This window comes from Wallemia mellicola, assembly GCF_000263375.1.
Source record: "Wallemia mellicola CBS 633.66 unplaced genomic scaffold WALSEscaffold_1, whole genome shotgun sequence".
NCBI lineage: Eukaryota > Fungi > Basidiomycota > Wallemiomycetes > Wallemiales > Wallemiaceae > Wallemia > Wallemia mellicola.
In genome coordinates, this window is record NW_006531958.1 from 784,283 (window position 1) to 796,464 (window position 12,182).

Here is a 12,182-nt window from a genome sequence, read left to right on the forward strand (position 1 = left end):
GTTCATATCAACTATCAGGATGCTGAGAAGACAATTAGAGTTCCTGGCGCATGGAGGTCCCTATAGGAGGATATCAACATCACAGACGCTATTAAATAAATGGGCCAGACCTGCAGAGCTCGATTTGCCGCAATCGGGAAAGGAAGAAAAGAAGAAGACTACAGGAAATACCCAGAAGACGTTTAAGAAGCCAATGAATAGAAATAATACTAGGAAATTTGAAGGGAATGTAACTAGAAATGCGCCTCTAGCTACACCTGCTACGCCTGCTACACCACCTATCGACGACGTCAGCGTAAATAAGCGCAATAAGCTCCCAATGAAGAAGAAGAAGTCAAATAGAAGCTCTCTATTGGACAGTTTAGATGATGACCAACCACAGAATCAAAGAAAAGAGAAGAAGAATGTCAATCAATCGCAGAACAACAGTAAAGCCAAAGTAAAACCAAAGCAGAAGCAAAATAATACGCCGGCGAAAAGGCAGGTATTTATACCAGCCTTCCTATCAGTCGCGAACCTCAGTCGTTTGTTTAATCTACGTTTAGGTGGGTAATTGTGCAAAAATATGCGTATCTCTTGACCGAATATAGACAAATTACAGCGCACTATGATTCATGCTGGCTTAGATAACGTACAATTTGACAGAGGTGTGTTTGACATTTCGAACGCTTTCATCACACTCACGCAATCACAGTGTTGACTGCAGAAGATGCCAGTTTACTTGCCATGGAATGTGGTCTTGAACCGGTTGTCAATGAAGAGCGAGCTTTTGACTTGTATCCATCGTGAGTTACAGTGTTCTATTGAATGAAAAAGCTAAATCAACACAAGACCACCACATCCAGACCCCGACTCATTACCGTTACGACCACCAATTGTGACAATCATGGGACATGTTGACCATGGCAAGGTAGGTTCTTTGGATCATATCTAATTCAAAACGCTGACGTTAAACATTCAGACAACACTCTTGGACACACTCCGGTCATCCTCAGTCGCACCATCTGAAGCTGGTGGTATTACCCAGCATATTGGTGCTTTCTCAGTGCCTTTAAGTGGTATATCTGCAGTATCAAACGATGCGAGTACACTAAACAGCATTACATTCCTCGATACACCTGGACATGCGGCGTTCACGAACATGAGAGCCCGAGGCGCAAGTGTGACTGACATTGTTGTTCTTGTTGTAGCAGCAGATGACGGTGTCATGCCACAAACGAAAGAAGTTATAAAGCTCGTCGAACGTTCAGGCGTAGGTATGATAGTAGCCATAAATAAATGTGATAAACCGGGCGTAGACCCACAGCAAATAAAGTATGACCTTCTCGCTAATAACGTAACACTCGAGGAATTTGGTGGTGAAATTCCATCCGTAATGGTATCAGCTTTGACTGGGAAAGGACTAGATGATCTCATGGATACGCTCGCCGTACTTTCTGAAGTGAAGGATCTTCGGGCAGAGAATACAGGAAAAGCTCATGGTGTTGTACTCGAAAGTCGCGTTGACAAGGGCAAAGGTAATCTCGCGACCGTGTTGGTCACTCGTGGAGAACTCAAAGCCTCATCAAGTATAGTTGGCGGAACTACCTGGGCGAAAGTGCGTCAGATGGAGAACGACAAAAAGCAGGCAATCAAGAATGCATCGGCTGGCCAGCCAGTCATAGTAGCCGGTTGGAAAGACCTCCCCAAAGCTGGAGATGAAGTGCTTGAAGCATCTGGAGAGGAGGAAGCCAAGCGTGCAATTAACAACCGCATAGAGGCACTTGAGCGTCTTAAGACGATGTCCGAGTTGGAGGTCATCAATGAAAAGAGACTGGCTCACAGAGAGTTGAGAGAAGCTTCACAGGATGACAACGTGGAGGAGATTGCAAATGAAGAGCCATCCATTAAGGAGCTTAATTTGGTAGTAAAGGGTGACGTTAGCGGTACTGTTGAAGCATTCGTCGCTGCTCTCGAGGCAGTTGGCAACAAAGAAGCAAGAGTAAAGGTCATTACTAGTGGTGTTGGTGATATCAATGATTCTGACATCACTCGAGCGGTTGCTGGTGAAGGTGAGTGTTTAGCTTCACTACCTAGAGACAAAACTCACGCAATTTATAGCATCCATTGTTGGATTCAATGTTAAGGCAACGAGGAGTATACAAAATGCTTCATCTATGTCAAACGTCGATTTGATGGTCGATGGTGTCATTTACAAACTTCTTGATAATGTGAAAAGCCGCGTAGCTGAATTGCTCCCACCTATTACAGAAATGAAAGTACTCGGTGAAGCCACAATCCTCGAGCTCTTCGATATAAACGTCAAAGGACGTCAATTTAAACGCGTAGCTGGTGTGAGAGTTGCAAACGGAAATATAACAAGACAAGCAGACGTTCGCGTCATCAGGAATGGAGATGTAGTCTACACTGGTAGTCTAGAAACGTTCAAACATCACAAGAAGGATATCCACCATGCAGGAAAAGGCTTAGAATGTGGATTAGGCTTTGCAGATTTCCAAGAAGTTCAACAGGGTGATATAATACAATCTATTGAAACTACATCACGTCCTCAAAGTATGTAAATGATGCTGAAGGAATAAATATAGAAATACACTGGTGTTATCTAATCGTCGTCATCGTCTGCATAATTAATCAAACCAGTTGGTTTGTTAGTAGCTGATGCGAGCTCTTGACCGTTTGAGTCTGGTTTTGATAGTCTCTGCCCTGTGATGCTGTCAGCGTATTCTCGAATGATAAGAAGACATACTGAGAAGGGTATTGATAGCTAGCTGATCAGCTTTATTGAGTAAATGCATCTTCTTCGATAGTTCCCTCTTGAGATCCCAGTTTGGACGCTTTGGTGCGATGTTGAATACGTCCAATTCTTCATTGCGCAATTCCTCATCTTTTGCTAGAATGCTCTCAGCCAAACCCTTGACAGCATATTCTACGGTGTCTAGGTTGTCTATTTCATCGCTACTCTTCTTCGGTTCTCTGCTCGTTGGGTCGTAATTCCTAAACTTGAGAATAGATTCACCGCTACCCTCGGTACGATTCTTGAGAGCAGCTAGTCTGTGCTTCCTGTCTTGTGCGGCTATTTCTAGCACCCTAGGTAGTTATTAGAATGTTTTTCTATAATCGCCTAGAAACGTACATCGTTGTTTAGTGAGAAGATAGTCCTTAGCTATCGACTATCAAGAAATAGCAAGGAAGTATACCCCAGCGATGATAAGCGTACGCAAGGCTATAAAATCACTTGATAAAGATCTTGGGTGGCCATTGTGTAGTCACGGCGAGAGAGTGCAACTGCTGTTATCAGAGACAGAAATGAACCCAAATAGGTTGCTATATAGGTGCAGGAAAACAGACTTAGAATCTTGTCGGTATTTTATATGGGTAGACGACTTTGAGAAAGCTGCAGATAATCAATTGAACAATGAGAATTACACACTCAGAACACGACGCAGACACATTTTAGATGCATGTAAACGACGTAACGACGCTAATAAGCTTTCTAGATGGTCAACCAAACTCGTTGATGACGTTTTGGCTGAATTTGATAAGCATGACGACGAGATAACTAATTTCAGCGACGATGATGACTTTATCGAGTGTAGTAGACAGCCGAATAAGAGACTATATGATGTAGACAGCGACAACAAAGAGGAGCTACCGTCGACACCCAAAAGACCCCGTCGTCTATCACCTCCGGGCCAACCCCGGCATAGAAAAGTTAGCGATTTCTTCAAAAAGATCGACGAGAAGGGTGCGAAAAGGGAGAGGAGTGATACAAACGCACAGCTAGATACTAACGAGTTAATAAATTACGTTAAATCTACAGAAAGAAGCCATGCAGGACTCGCCCAAGAACTAGAAGAAGCGAAAGGGGAAATCAGGAAATTGAAAAAGGAAGCGCGTGTGTACAACGATATAATTGGTAAACTCTACAAATTAATACCTTAATTGTAATTTTAGTACTTTATTTTAAAAATTCCGCTTTGGACCCCTACAGTCAGGAGTGAACTATGAGTGGCAGACCACACAAGCAGAGTATGAGCGAACTCAAGCTGAGAAGGTTGAACGAGCACAACCAACGCTTGAAAGACGACTACGCTAGGCCTAGGATAAACGTGAGCGAAGCGAGTCAGGGCTTGATCAGATACTGCAAATCAACGAAAGATCACTTAGTAAGCGCGTAGATTATAATGAAAAGCTTTATATCTAACAAATACACAGATTCCATCCATCTGGGGACCTGTCGATAAGAGAGAAGATCCATACGCACCACAAGGCGGCGGATGTTGCGTCGTCGCTTAATTATTATATATATACCTTTACATATCATCACTTGGTACTTGTTCTTCTAAATATTTTATGAGTTTCACTTTTATCGCCGTGGATTCCTGACCGAGAAGCTCGTCTGAGAGAAAGTCGACTGTCGTTGATATATTTATCATCTCTAAGCACCCCCTTATGCATCCAGCGAGAACATTAGAGTATAGGAGACCCTCCCTTATCGCTGTATCTGGTAAGACAACGAACTGATTGAGGGGGTTGTCTTCTATCACGAGCGTAAATTCGTTACTACCGTTGTGGACGACCTCTGGTGTTATATTCAAGAAGGTTTTGAATCCGACTTTGGCTATTGCCTCGCCTGTATCGTTGAAGTTCTTGCATTTTACTTCAGGATTCTTTGATAAGAACTCTTCGATAAGGCGTGTACCAATGTTGTATCCCATTTTATCTAGTTCTTTATTAACCGCGCTATAATCCTCATAATCCTGTACAAGTTGCATCACCAACGCACCATAAGTCATAACAAATAGTTCAGCGTTCTGGTAGACTAGTTAGATAATAATAGGTGTTGCCTAGTAAAGCACCAACCAGTTTATCTGGTTTCGCCCTCCATTGATCTTCACCGTATTGCTTCAACTTATTAGCGTTCATTCTTCCTCGTTGTTGCTCTACAACCAACATCTAAAGACTGAAATGTCGTTTATCGACTTTGAAGCGCCTACGAATTTCATAGAACGAGAGAAAGATATCGATTTAGACAACTTGGACAACTTCGACAGTGGTCTGACATCCAAGAAACGTGATAGAGAGGAGGACGTCGATGAGATATTTAGATCTTTGGATGACGAGGATAATGATGATGGTACAACACCTCTCAATTCCACCTCTGCTTTTGATAATGACAAAGATAACGATGAAGCTGGTACCGAGAAACCTAAACGTGTACTCGCCAAGATAGATCCAGAGAGGTGAGTTACGCGTCTTTAAACCTACACGACGCGTTAATATCGCGTAAACAGACTACTCGGTCAGAATGGCTTGCCTGCTTTACTCGCAAGTTCAAAGAACTGGAAATTCAAAGGAAAAGGACACGAGGTGGGTTACAAACTCACTCAATAGCACTCTAACAACCCCAAAGATAGAGGATCTCAAGAAGCTACTCTCATATTACCAATTGTGGGCTCATAAGATGTTCCCAAAAACTCAATTCAGCGATACGATAGAGAAAGTCGAAAAGATCTGTCATCAACGACGTATGGAGGCTGCGTTAAAGGGTTGGAAAGACGCAAACGATCATAAGCGAACTCTCGAACTTGAGGGAGGCGTAGAAATACCAGATAACCTCGAACGCGAACAAGAAATGGATATAAATATCGACCAAAATAACACCACGGACGTAGGTAACGATGATAGACGATCAGCATCACCCGCACTCTTCAGATCACCTTCTCCTCCTGCCGATATACCACCTGACGAGGATATAGAACATCTTCAAAGGAACGACGACGAGGCTACACGGGATGCACTCGAGAATGAAGCATTAGCAGAACTCGAGAAAGAACTTGGAGGGTTTTAACTTATTATTCTCTCATTTGTTGTACTTTTAAAAGCTTTTCAAATAGGCTTGCGTTTGACTTGCTATCATACTCCTTACTTATCTGGCGTAGAAGCCCTTCTATGTCTTCAGAAGTGGTGTTATCGTGCTACTATGTCTTAACTAAATGAAATATCTAGATAAAACTTACTGTATAGCCACTTTGACTGATTTCAATCTCTACGTCATTGTCTTCCAACAATCTAACCAGCGCTTTGTATGGTGCAACGATATCAAATGATGTAATAAAACCTTGATTGAGTTGCTCATTCAAGGCTAGAACCAATTCATCAGCCAAATCAGGCGTGTTTGATGTCATAAATGATGGTGGTTATAATACAAGAAGGGTTCAACCAATGTTGGACATTTTATTTCCACTACCTTTCTCAACTTCTTCGGTATATCTTGCCCAGTTCTCTCCATCGACGCGTTGCTTCTCTTGAGCAGCTTCTGCGCTGGCTGTTCCGTCATACTCAGTATCAAGTTGTAATTGCTCTTTGCTAGTTGGTTGATTCTCACTAGCTGGTCTGTTTCGAGTTTGTTAGCCTCGTTCTACATTTAGCATCTATCACTCACCCTCCACCTTCAATAATGTTCCCTCTGTCTGCTTCACCTTGAAGATATTCATCGATAGTCATAGTAGGAAGTCTATGAGAGTGTTGGAAGACGCCTTCTGACATCTGCTGCCTAGTCGTACGTGATCCAGCAGGCATGATCGTAAATGGACGCATTGGTTTACCATTTTTATCCAATAACGATTGTTTGTCTATTGGTGTATCTAATTTCCAAGTTCTATCCGTTGGGTTACTTGATGTCGCACTTCTATTATCACTGTCTGATGTTTGGGTTGGTATATTTTTAAGCAACTCTAACTCCATTTGGGAAGACTGGAGCTGTTTGGTTGCTTGTGAAGCGAGATATATGAGTAATCTGATAATATAATCTCTGACAACCTCATCATCATCTTCATCTTCCTCCTCATTTGATGGTTTGTTAAACATTGTAGAGAAAACACCCTCTTCTGGACTATCTGAGATGAGTTCCTTGTATTCCAACATCTTAGTCTCTAATTCTTTCTCTTTCTTGTATTGAGCTATCTTCAATTCACGCCTAGCTGATGGATCGAGTGTGTTGTTGTTCGATTCAGCAAATGGAACAGCCTTTTCGGTTTCTAGTTGTATACTATCAAGTTGTTCAATGAAGGTGTTGAAAGCTTCAATTGATTTATTGATGTTTGACAATCGGCTATGTGGATCATGAGATCTTTTTCTATTATATAATTCCGCTAAAACATAATAACTAGTGTAATACCTCAATCTGTTGTTACTGATTTCTGTATATTCCTCATTAGAGTAGCTAGTCGCTAGTAGCCTCCTATTAATTAACTCTAATTGTTCTATTGATTCGATATCATCCAAATTATTCTCAAATTTCTTCACCGTTTGCTTAAATATCGCTTTTGTTGATTGAGAAGACATCGTTGTACAACTTCAACCATGATATCAAGCTATAGAACAATATTTAAACTTATAAGACGATATACTGATATATTCAAGTAATAGATTCATAATTATCACAGGATTCTGTCAAAATACATCCAGAAGAAGATATGAATACTTTCTCTTTGATAATATAACCACTAGTAAAACAATTACGTGTTAATTACCGCAATGTTATCATAACATTTGATTAGCTTCGCAAATTCAAATAATTTGATTCTAAAGCTGCTTATCAAAAGAGGAGACATATCGTATATACACAAAACATAGGATTCATGTTCTCAATACTAAAAGGATCAATCTCCAGAGGAGATATACTCTAGAAAGACACGCAGAGTTGACATACATTGGCAATTTGGGTGATGGACATGTCCTATTATAAACATCTATACCATTTAATGAAAACAAACGTACAACAACGCACTATTGGAAAATTACATGGAGTCACTACCAAGGAGAGGATTCGGTAGCTTTAATGAAGCTAGTTTTACGTCATTTGATCGTGATATTGTACGCAAAATCACAAGCGAAGGATGGCTTCAAATACGTATTATTAGGAAGCATGGATGATATATACTCCCAAAAATTCAACTCACTTGGGAATCACCTACAGGAATCATTAACGAGCACCCTGGAGAGAGTTAAGACTACGAATATTGGTTTAAACATGGATAAAGATGTTGCCAAGCAAAAATCTGATAGAGTAATACCGTCAGATAGACAATTAGATCCGAAAGACGTGAAATATCATTAACCCCGTTGAAAGCAATCAAACGTACGTCTAACTAAAGTATAGCTTACATAAATGGTATGAATATCTTTCTGAATCGGTGTAAAACTATTCAATCGTACCCTACTCAAAAGAAAGACAGCATTGTCAAGTCGGCAGAGACAGCTGACAGGCGTTTTAGTAAAGTATGAGGAAGATATCACGCAATAGTACACTCGATTGGTTTTTTTCAGATGCTGCAGATGTCACCTTAGCGATTTTACAAAATCATGAACAGCTGAGATGTCAAGGTACACCTCCGCTGAATTTAGAAAAGAGGGGACAATCGACTGTAGAAAAAGAATCTTGTAAGATGAAGATAGTGCCATATACTTTGTAATAGATATATTTTATTTATTAGCTATCTCCACAACCAGTCATTCTTTAAATTACGACATTCAAGACAAACAAACGCTGGACGTTAGAGGATGCCACGTAGACCACCACCAAGTCCATTGAAATTGTTACCAAACAATGTACCCCTCCCTGGACGAGACTGTCCAAAGCAAGCGCATATACTACCACGTCTACCACCGAACGCACTATTAAGGCAGTCACCAATCGATTTGACAGCTAGCAATGTAATGGGAGTAGACCGTATGGTAGTAGGCTCGAGAAATCGTACAAATTCGTTATCCTCATTATCAAGAAGTTCAATCGATAGTGCAGAGAGCGCTAGCAGCTTTGGAAGCTCATCTGGATGGGCATTCTAATGGCATTTATATTAAAAATAGCTGGTTCTATTCACAAACAATACACTCATTCATTCAATATTACATCACGTCAACATTGCGGTGCTTTCTGGAAAGGCACTTGTTATATCTGGAATATCAAGCTTTAAAATATTATACATACCTTGCTGGACAACTTTTCATTACCCTCAAACTGTCATACGCTAGATGCGGACGGCCAAGTGATTGTGGTAAATTTTTTCAAAAAGAAAGTATAAAGGAATATATATCAACAATCATCTAAATGAGTGTACATATATATAGTTGTTTTACTTTTTGCGCTTTGATCAGCTCTGACGTATGTCTGTGCGCGAGTGTCTAGAATCAGATAGGGTCATCGAAGCGAGGACATCATAAGTTGTACAATAACCACTTACAACACCCCGGATAAATCGATGAAGTTACAGCAACGCATGAGCGTCAAAACTGAGACAGGAAATCTCTTCGGGGATGCTGATCCATTTGCTAAGGCGTCCTTGACTAGGTGAGTGGGGGATATTCAGTCTCAAACATATCTAATCTTTCATAGACGTTCAAGGTCTTCGTCTACGGCTTCATCGATTTCTCAGACGAATTCGTTTGAGTACGACCACCACTTGGAGACACCCTCCAGTGCCTGCTCAGAGGAATCCTTCTGTTTGCCATTAAACGACAACATACCAAAGCGTACATGTCCAGCAAAGACGCTTAGTAGACCACCAAGCTTGTTGTTCCATTTACCTAGAAGATCATAGACAAAAAATCACAGTTTGAGCTTGTTTACAGCCAAACTAAGCATTCACATTTCAACTATCAGCATTCAATCACTTTCGTTAAGGACACATTCACTCTCTTGTAATATCCATTCATTTGATTTGTACATTTTAAGCAAATTCGCCTTTTGACCATTTGGTAGATAAGTTAGCAAGCTCAACAGCTGATTCTGCCCAACTTGGACCGTGGTTTTCTAAACCACCTTCAACTAGACCTGCTCTAGATCTTGCTTGCTCTTCTGTGTTGCAGGTGAGTACACCGAAAACAACAGGTAAATTCTCATCCAAGCTGACTCTCATGAGACCGTCAGTAGCCGCACCTGCGATGTACTCAAAGTGCTGTGTAGATCCTTTAACAAGTACACCAATTGAGATTATAGCGTCAAATTCACCGGTGTTGTTGCTAACTGGGGTAGAAGGTGCTTCCGGTGAGTTCAATGGGTCTAACCCTTTGAGTAAGTTAGAGGATGTGTTTCCCTGTTGTACGCGTCCTGCGTGTATCATTCTAGTATCGATTTATCAGCTACTGCGTCATACATCGATAAATCTGAACTAACTTTTTAGTAGCAATTGGAAGTTCCCAGCTACCTGCAATTTGCTGTATAATGATGTTCTCCTTCTTAACACCTAATTCTAACAATCTGTTGTTCGTACCTTCAACTAACGCATTTACGACCTCTTTGTTCCATCTTGTGTGTACGATACCAATCTTAAGATCTTTTCCTGTAAGGTCTGAAGGTGCTTTTGGCATAGAATGTGGTGCCATGATGACTGTAAACTTGAAAGAAGTCTTCTCTCTCTACGACGATGAAGAAAACATACCAGCAAGCAATTGAATGCTTAAATAGCTTACAGTCAAACGCGGCTACAATAGCCAACTCTACAACGAAGGATCCTAACATAAGGAGACATTACACACTTTCCGATATGGCTGTATACCTCTCTAAAATGGGCTATAGCACTACGGATTTGAACAAATTAAACGTTATACATATCACAGGTACTAAAGGAAAAGGCAGTACAACAGCATTCACTTCTAGTATCTTGCAATCCTTATCACCGCGCTCTAAAATTGGTCTATACACTTCACCTCACCTTGTAGCAGTTAGGGAGCGTATACGCATAAATGGTAAGCCAATTACAGAGGAGAGCTTCACAAAATACTTCTTCGACGTATGGAACACTCTCGATAGCGAAGTTAAAAGTCTTGATGGTGAGACAATTCTCCCAGCTAAACCTGCTTACTTCCGTTTCCTCACTTTAATGGCATTCCATACGTTCTTATCAGAGAATGTTGATGCTACTGTCCTTGAAGTCGGTATTGGTGGGACGTACGATTGCACTAATCTCGTACCATCACCGACAGTAGCTGCAGTTAGTAGTCTCGGTTTAGATCACACAGCCCTACTAGGTAACTCTATACGCCAAATTGCCCAAAATAAGGGTGGTATATACAAACAAAACAGACCTGCTATATCTGTTAATCAACCAGAGGATGGTATAAAAACTCTCCAAGAGTGTGCAAGCAAGGTTCATGCACCATTTACCTTAATAGACGATCAAAAATACAACCTGGATGATATTGAATTGGGATTGAAAGGCCAACACCAAAAATTAAACGCAAAATTAGCCATAGAAGCGGCCAAAGTGTTTATTCAATTTACAGATAATGATAACTTCAAGAATATCCTTCAAAACCACGACTGGAATGTCCTTCCAGAGGTCTTCGTTGACGGTCTCGTAAACGCCAGATGGCCAGGCCGTTGCCAAACTGTTGCCGATCCATCTCGTCAAAATACCACTTGGTATCTCGATGGAAGCCATACAACGGATAGTTTGAAAGCCTGTATGGATTGGTTTGGAGATATAGTCAAATCTGACGCTAATAATAAACGATACCTCATTTTTAACTGCACAAACGGCCGTTCAGCTCATACATTACTCTCTACAATGCTTCATACGTTCTCATCAGTCGCAGGTGAAAGTGTAAACATCAGTACTTTCTTTGAGAAGGTTATATTTTGCACTAATATTACATACATATCTGGTAATTTCGCATCTGGTATGTGCAATGCTTTTATTTAGTTCCATTCTGACATTTCCCTCAGATCTCACATACAAGAATATTAATCAGAAGGACATCCAGGAGTTGACTGTGCAGAATGAGCTCAAGAGTGTATGGCATAGTCTCATACCAGAATCTGTTGACAAGTCCGTCGTCGCTGTACCTTCAATTGAAGCTGCGATTAAGGAGATTGATACATCGGACAGTGATAAACAAGTACTCGTTTGTGGTTCTTTACATCTCGTCGGCGGTGTTATTGAAGTCGCAGGATTGTCTGAATTAGCGCTGTAATCTTTCTTTGGGTTTTCATACTGTTTAGAACCTTTTCTTGTGTTGTGTGTCGCATTGTTTCTTCATTTTTGCTCATTAAAAGGTGCATTTGTATGCAAAAATTACAAGATGGCACTTTCAGCGTGATGAAAAGGAAATATACTTACCCAATGTATTATATTTCTAAGATAGTCTAATGTTTGACATGCAAGATGACGACATAAAGT

The 12,182-nt window shown here is 40.8% G+C and overlaps 12 protein-coding genes across 12 annotated transcripts; 8 read left to right on the plus strand and 4 right to left on the minus strand.

Moving 5' to 3' along the window:
• Positions 1–7: 7 nt before the first annotated feature.
• On the plus strand, positions 8–2,573 carry WALSEDRAFT_34899 (initiation factor 2). Its single transcript, XM_006956006.1, has 6 exons — positions 8–545; positions 591–647; positions 695–785; positions 832–910; positions 962–2,051; positions 2,101–2,573. The coding sequence occupies exons 1-6, from the start codon at positions 20–22 to the stop codon at positions 2,559–2,561; spliced, it is 2,304 nt and encodes a 767-aa protein (XP_006956068.1). The 5' UTR covers positions 8–19; the 3' UTR covers positions 2,562–2,573.
• WALSEDRAFT_42490 (hypothetical protein) lies at positions 2,548–3,189 on the minus strand. Its single transcript, XM_006956007.1, has 3 exons — positions 3,134–3,189; positions 2,747–3,087; positions 2,548–2,703 (listed from the first exon to the last, which is right to left on the minus strand). Coding segments are annotated over exons 1-3 (444 nt in total). The 5' UTR covers positions 3,136–3,189; the 3' UTR covers positions 2,548–2,602.
• Positions 3,190–3,306: 117 nt separating this feature from the next.
• WALSEDRAFT_26932 (hypothetical protein) lies at positions 3,307–3,942 on the plus strand (the record flags this gene model as incomplete). The annotated part of the gene is made up of 1 exon (XM_006956008.1): positions 3,307–3,942. The coding sequence occupies one exon, from the start codon at positions 3,307–3,309 to the stop codon at positions 3,940–3,942; it is 636 nt and encodes a 211-aa protein (XP_006956070.1).
• Positions 3,943–3,986: 44 nt separating this feature from the next.
• Positions 3,987–4,947, minus strand: WALSEDRAFT_30951 (putative TRAPP complex component Bet3). The gene is made up of 3 exons (XM_006956009.1): positions 4,864–4,947; positions 4,216–4,814; positions 3,987–4,166 (listed from the first exon to the last, which is right to left on the minus strand). The coding sequence occupies exons 1-2, from the start codon at positions 4,924–4,926 to the stop codon at positions 4,314–4,316; spliced, it is 564 nt and encodes a 187-aa protein (XP_006956071.1). The 5' UTR covers positions 4,927–4,947; the 3' UTR covers positions 3,987–4,166; positions 4,216–4,313.
• Positions 3,988–4,924, plus strand: WALSEDRAFT_34904 (G-protein gamma subunit). Its single transcript, XM_006956010.1, has 3 exons — positions 3,988–4,166; positions 4,216–4,815; positions 4,868–4,924. Exons 1-2 carry the CDS (start codon positions 4,005–4,007, stop codon positions 4,294–4,296), a joined length of 243 nt encoding a protein of 80 aa, XP_006956072.1. The 5' UTR covers positions 3,988–4,004; the 3' UTR covers positions 4,297–4,815; positions 4,868–4,924.
• On the plus strand, positions 4,719–5,961 carry WALSEDRAFT_59174 (Swi3-domain-containing protein). The gene is made up of 4 exons (XM_006956011.1): positions 4,719–4,815; positions 4,868–5,243; positions 5,295–5,370; positions 5,414–5,961. The coding sequence occupies exons 2-4, from the start codon at positions 4,969–4,971 to the stop codon at positions 5,849–5,851; spliced, it is 789 nt and encodes a 262-aa protein (XP_006956073.1). The 5' UTR covers positions 4,719–4,815; positions 4,868–4,968; the 3' UTR covers positions 5,852–5,961.
• Positions 5,962–6,022: 61 nt separating this feature from the next.
• On the minus strand, positions 6,023–7,270 carry WALSEDRAFT_34910 (hypothetical protein). Its single transcript, XM_006956012.1, has 2 exons — positions 6,446–7,270; positions 6,023–6,396 (listed from the first exon to the last, which is right to left on the minus strand). The coding sequence occupies exons 1-2, from the start codon at positions 6,925–6,927 to the stop codon at positions 6,219–6,221; spliced, it is 660 nt and encodes a 219-aa protein (XP_006956074.1). The 5' UTR covers positions 6,928–7,270; the 3' UTR covers positions 6,023–6,218.
• Positions 7,271–7,521: 251 nt separating this feature from the next.
• WALSEDRAFT_59175 (hypothetical protein) lies at positions 7,522–8,328 on the plus strand. Its single transcript, XM_006956013.1, has one exon. The coding sequence runs from the start codon at positions 7,844–7,846 to the stop codon at positions 8,120–8,122; it is 279 nt and encodes a 92-aa protein (XP_006956075.1). The 5' UTR covers positions 7,522–7,843; the 3' UTR covers positions 8,123–8,328.
• A 97-nt stretch (positions 8,329–8,425) lies between these two features.
• WALSEDRAFT_59176 (hypothetical protein) lies at positions 8,426–10,340 on the plus strand. The gene is made up of 4 exons (XM_006956014.1): positions 8,426–9,352; positions 9,398–10,001; positions 10,046–10,123; positions 10,178–10,340. The coding sequence occupies exons 1-2, from the start codon at positions 9,264–9,266 to the stop codon at positions 9,600–9,602; spliced, it is 294 nt and encodes a 97-aa protein (XP_006956076.1). The 5' UTR covers positions 8,426–9,263; the 3' UTR covers positions 9,603–10,001; positions 10,046–10,123; positions 10,178–10,340.
• On the plus strand, positions 8,435–9,069 carry WALSEDRAFT_30954 (hypothetical protein). The gene has a single exon (XM_006956015.1). The coding sequence runs from the start codon at positions 8,566–8,568 to the stop codon at positions 8,848–8,850; it is 285 nt and encodes a 94-aa protein (XP_006956077.1). The 5' UTR covers positions 8,435–8,565; the 3' UTR covers positions 8,851–9,069.
• On the minus strand, positions 9,252–10,401 carry WALSEDRAFT_59177 (DMRL synthase family protein). The gene is made up of 2 exons (XM_006956016.1): positions 10,178–10,401; positions 9,252–10,125 (listed from the first exon to the last, which is right to left on the minus strand). The coding sequence occupies exons 1-2, from the start codon at positions 10,384–10,386 to the stop codon at positions 9,732–9,734; spliced, it is 603 nt and encodes a 200-aa protein (XP_006956078.1). The 5' UTR covers positions 10,387–10,401; the 3' UTR covers positions 9,252–9,731.
• A 46-nt stretch (positions 10,402–10,447) lies between these two features.
• On the plus strand, positions 10,448–11,982 carry WALSEDRAFT_59178 (FolC bifunctional protein). The gene is made up of 2 exons (XM_006956017.1): positions 10,448–11,682; positions 11,729–11,982. Exons 1-2 carry the CDS (start codon positions 10,548–10,550, stop codon positions 11,974–11,976), a joined length of 1,383 nt encoding a protein of 460 aa, XP_006956079.1. The 5' UTR covers positions 10,448–10,547; the 3' UTR covers positions 11,977–11,982.
• Positions 11,983–12,182: the final 200 nt, after the last annotated feature.

What these genes read in the sequence shown, in the direction of transcription:
- WALSEDRAFT_34899 (XM_006956006.1), top strand. Translation starts at nt 20, where the DNA reads ATGCTGAGAAGACAATTAGAGTTCCTGGCGCATGGAGGTCCCTATAGG. An exon ending in TAACGTACAATTTGACAGAG is followed by an intron (nt 648 to 694) that starts GTGTGTTTGACA and finishes ACGCAATCACAG; the next exon opens with TGTTGACTGCAGAAGATGCC. An exon ending in TCGAGCGGTTGCTGGTGAAG is followed by an intron (nt 2,052 to 2,100) that starts GTGAGTGTTTAG and finishes CGCAATTTATAG; the next exon opens with CATCCATTGTTGGATTCAAT.
- WALSEDRAFT_42490 (XM_006956007.1), bottom strand. An exon ending in AGCTATCAATACCCTTCTCA is followed by an intron (nt 2,704 to 2,746) that starts GTATGTCTTCTT and finishes ACAGCATCACAG; the next exon opens with GGCAGAGACTATCAAAACCA.
- WALSEDRAFT_34904 (XM_006956010.1), top strand. Translation starts at nt 4,005, where the DNA reads ATGAGTGGCAGACCACACAAGCAGAGTATGAGCGAACTCAAGCTGAGA. An exon ending in AATCAACGAAAGATCACTTA is followed by an intron (nt 4,167 to 4,215) that starts GTAAGCGCGTAG and finishes ACAAATACACAG; the next exon opens with ATTCCATCCATCTGGGGACC.
- WALSEDRAFT_30951 (XM_006956009.1), bottom strand. Translation starts at nt 4,926, where the DNA reads ATGAACGCTAATAAGTTGAAGCAATACGGTGAAGATCAATGGAGGGCG. An exon ending in GGGCGAAACCAGATAAACTG is followed by an intron (nt 4,815 to 4,863) that starts GTTGGTGCTTTA and finishes CTAGTCTACCAG; the next exon opens with AACGCTGAACTATTTGTTAT.
- WALSEDRAFT_59174 (XM_006956011.1), top strand. Translation starts at nt 4,969, where the DNA reads ATGTCGTTTATCGACTTTGAAGCGCCTACGAATTTCATAGAACGAGAG. An exon ending in GCCAAGATAGATCCAGAGAG is followed by an intron (nt 5,244 to 5,294) that starts GTGAGTTACGCG and finishes TCGCGTAAACAG; the next exon opens with ACTACTCGGTCAGAATGGCT. An exon ending in TCAAAGGAAAAGGACACGAG is followed by an intron (nt 5,371 to 5,413) that starts GTGGGTTACAAA and finishes ACAACCCCAAAG; the next exon opens with ATAGAGGATCTCAAGAAGCT.
- WALSEDRAFT_34910 (XM_006956012.1), bottom strand. Translation starts at nt 6,927, where the DNA reads ATGTTGGAATACAAGGAACTCATCTCAGATAGTCCAGAAGAGGGTGTT. An exon ending in AACATTATTGAAGGTGGAGG is followed by an intron (nt 6,397 to 6,445) that starts GTGAGTGATAGA and finishes AACTCGAAACAG; the next exon opens with ACCAGCTAGTGAGAATCAAC.
- WALSEDRAFT_59175 (XM_006956013.1), top strand. Translation starts at nt 7,844, where the DNA reads ATGAAGCTAGTTTTACGTCATTTGATCGTGATATTGTACGCAAAATCA.
- WALSEDRAFT_30954 (XM_006956015.1), top strand. Translation starts at nt 8,566, where the DNA reads ATGCCACGTAGACCACCACCAAGTCCATTGAAATTGTTACCAAACAAT.
- WALSEDRAFT_59176 (XM_006956014.1), top strand. Translation starts at nt 9,264, where the DNA reads ATGAAGTTACAGCAACGCATGAGCGTCAAAACTGAGACAGGAAATCTC. An exon ending in GCTAAGGCGTCCTTGACTAG is followed by an intron (nt 9,353 to 9,397) that starts GTGAGTGGGGGA and finishes AATCTTTCATAG; the next exon opens with ACGTTCAAGGTCTTCGTCTA.
- WALSEDRAFT_59177 (XM_006956016.1), bottom strand. Translation starts at nt 10,386, where the DNA reads ATGGCACCACATTCTATGCCAAAAGCACCTTCAGACCTTACAGGAAAA. An exon ending in CTTCCAATTGCTACTAAAAA is followed by an intron (nt 10,126 to 10,177) that starts GTTAGTTCAGAT and finishes AATCGATACTAG; the next exon opens with AATGATACACGCAGGACGCG.
- WALSEDRAFT_59178 (XM_006956017.1), top strand. Translation starts at nt 10,548, where the DNA reads ATGGCTGTATACCTCTCTAAAATGGGCTATAGCACTACGGATTTGAAC. An exon ending in ATCTGGTAATTTCGCATCTG is followed by an intron (nt 11,683 to 11,728) that starts GTATGTGCAATG and finishes CATTTCCCTCAG; the next exon opens with ATCTCACATACAAGAATATT.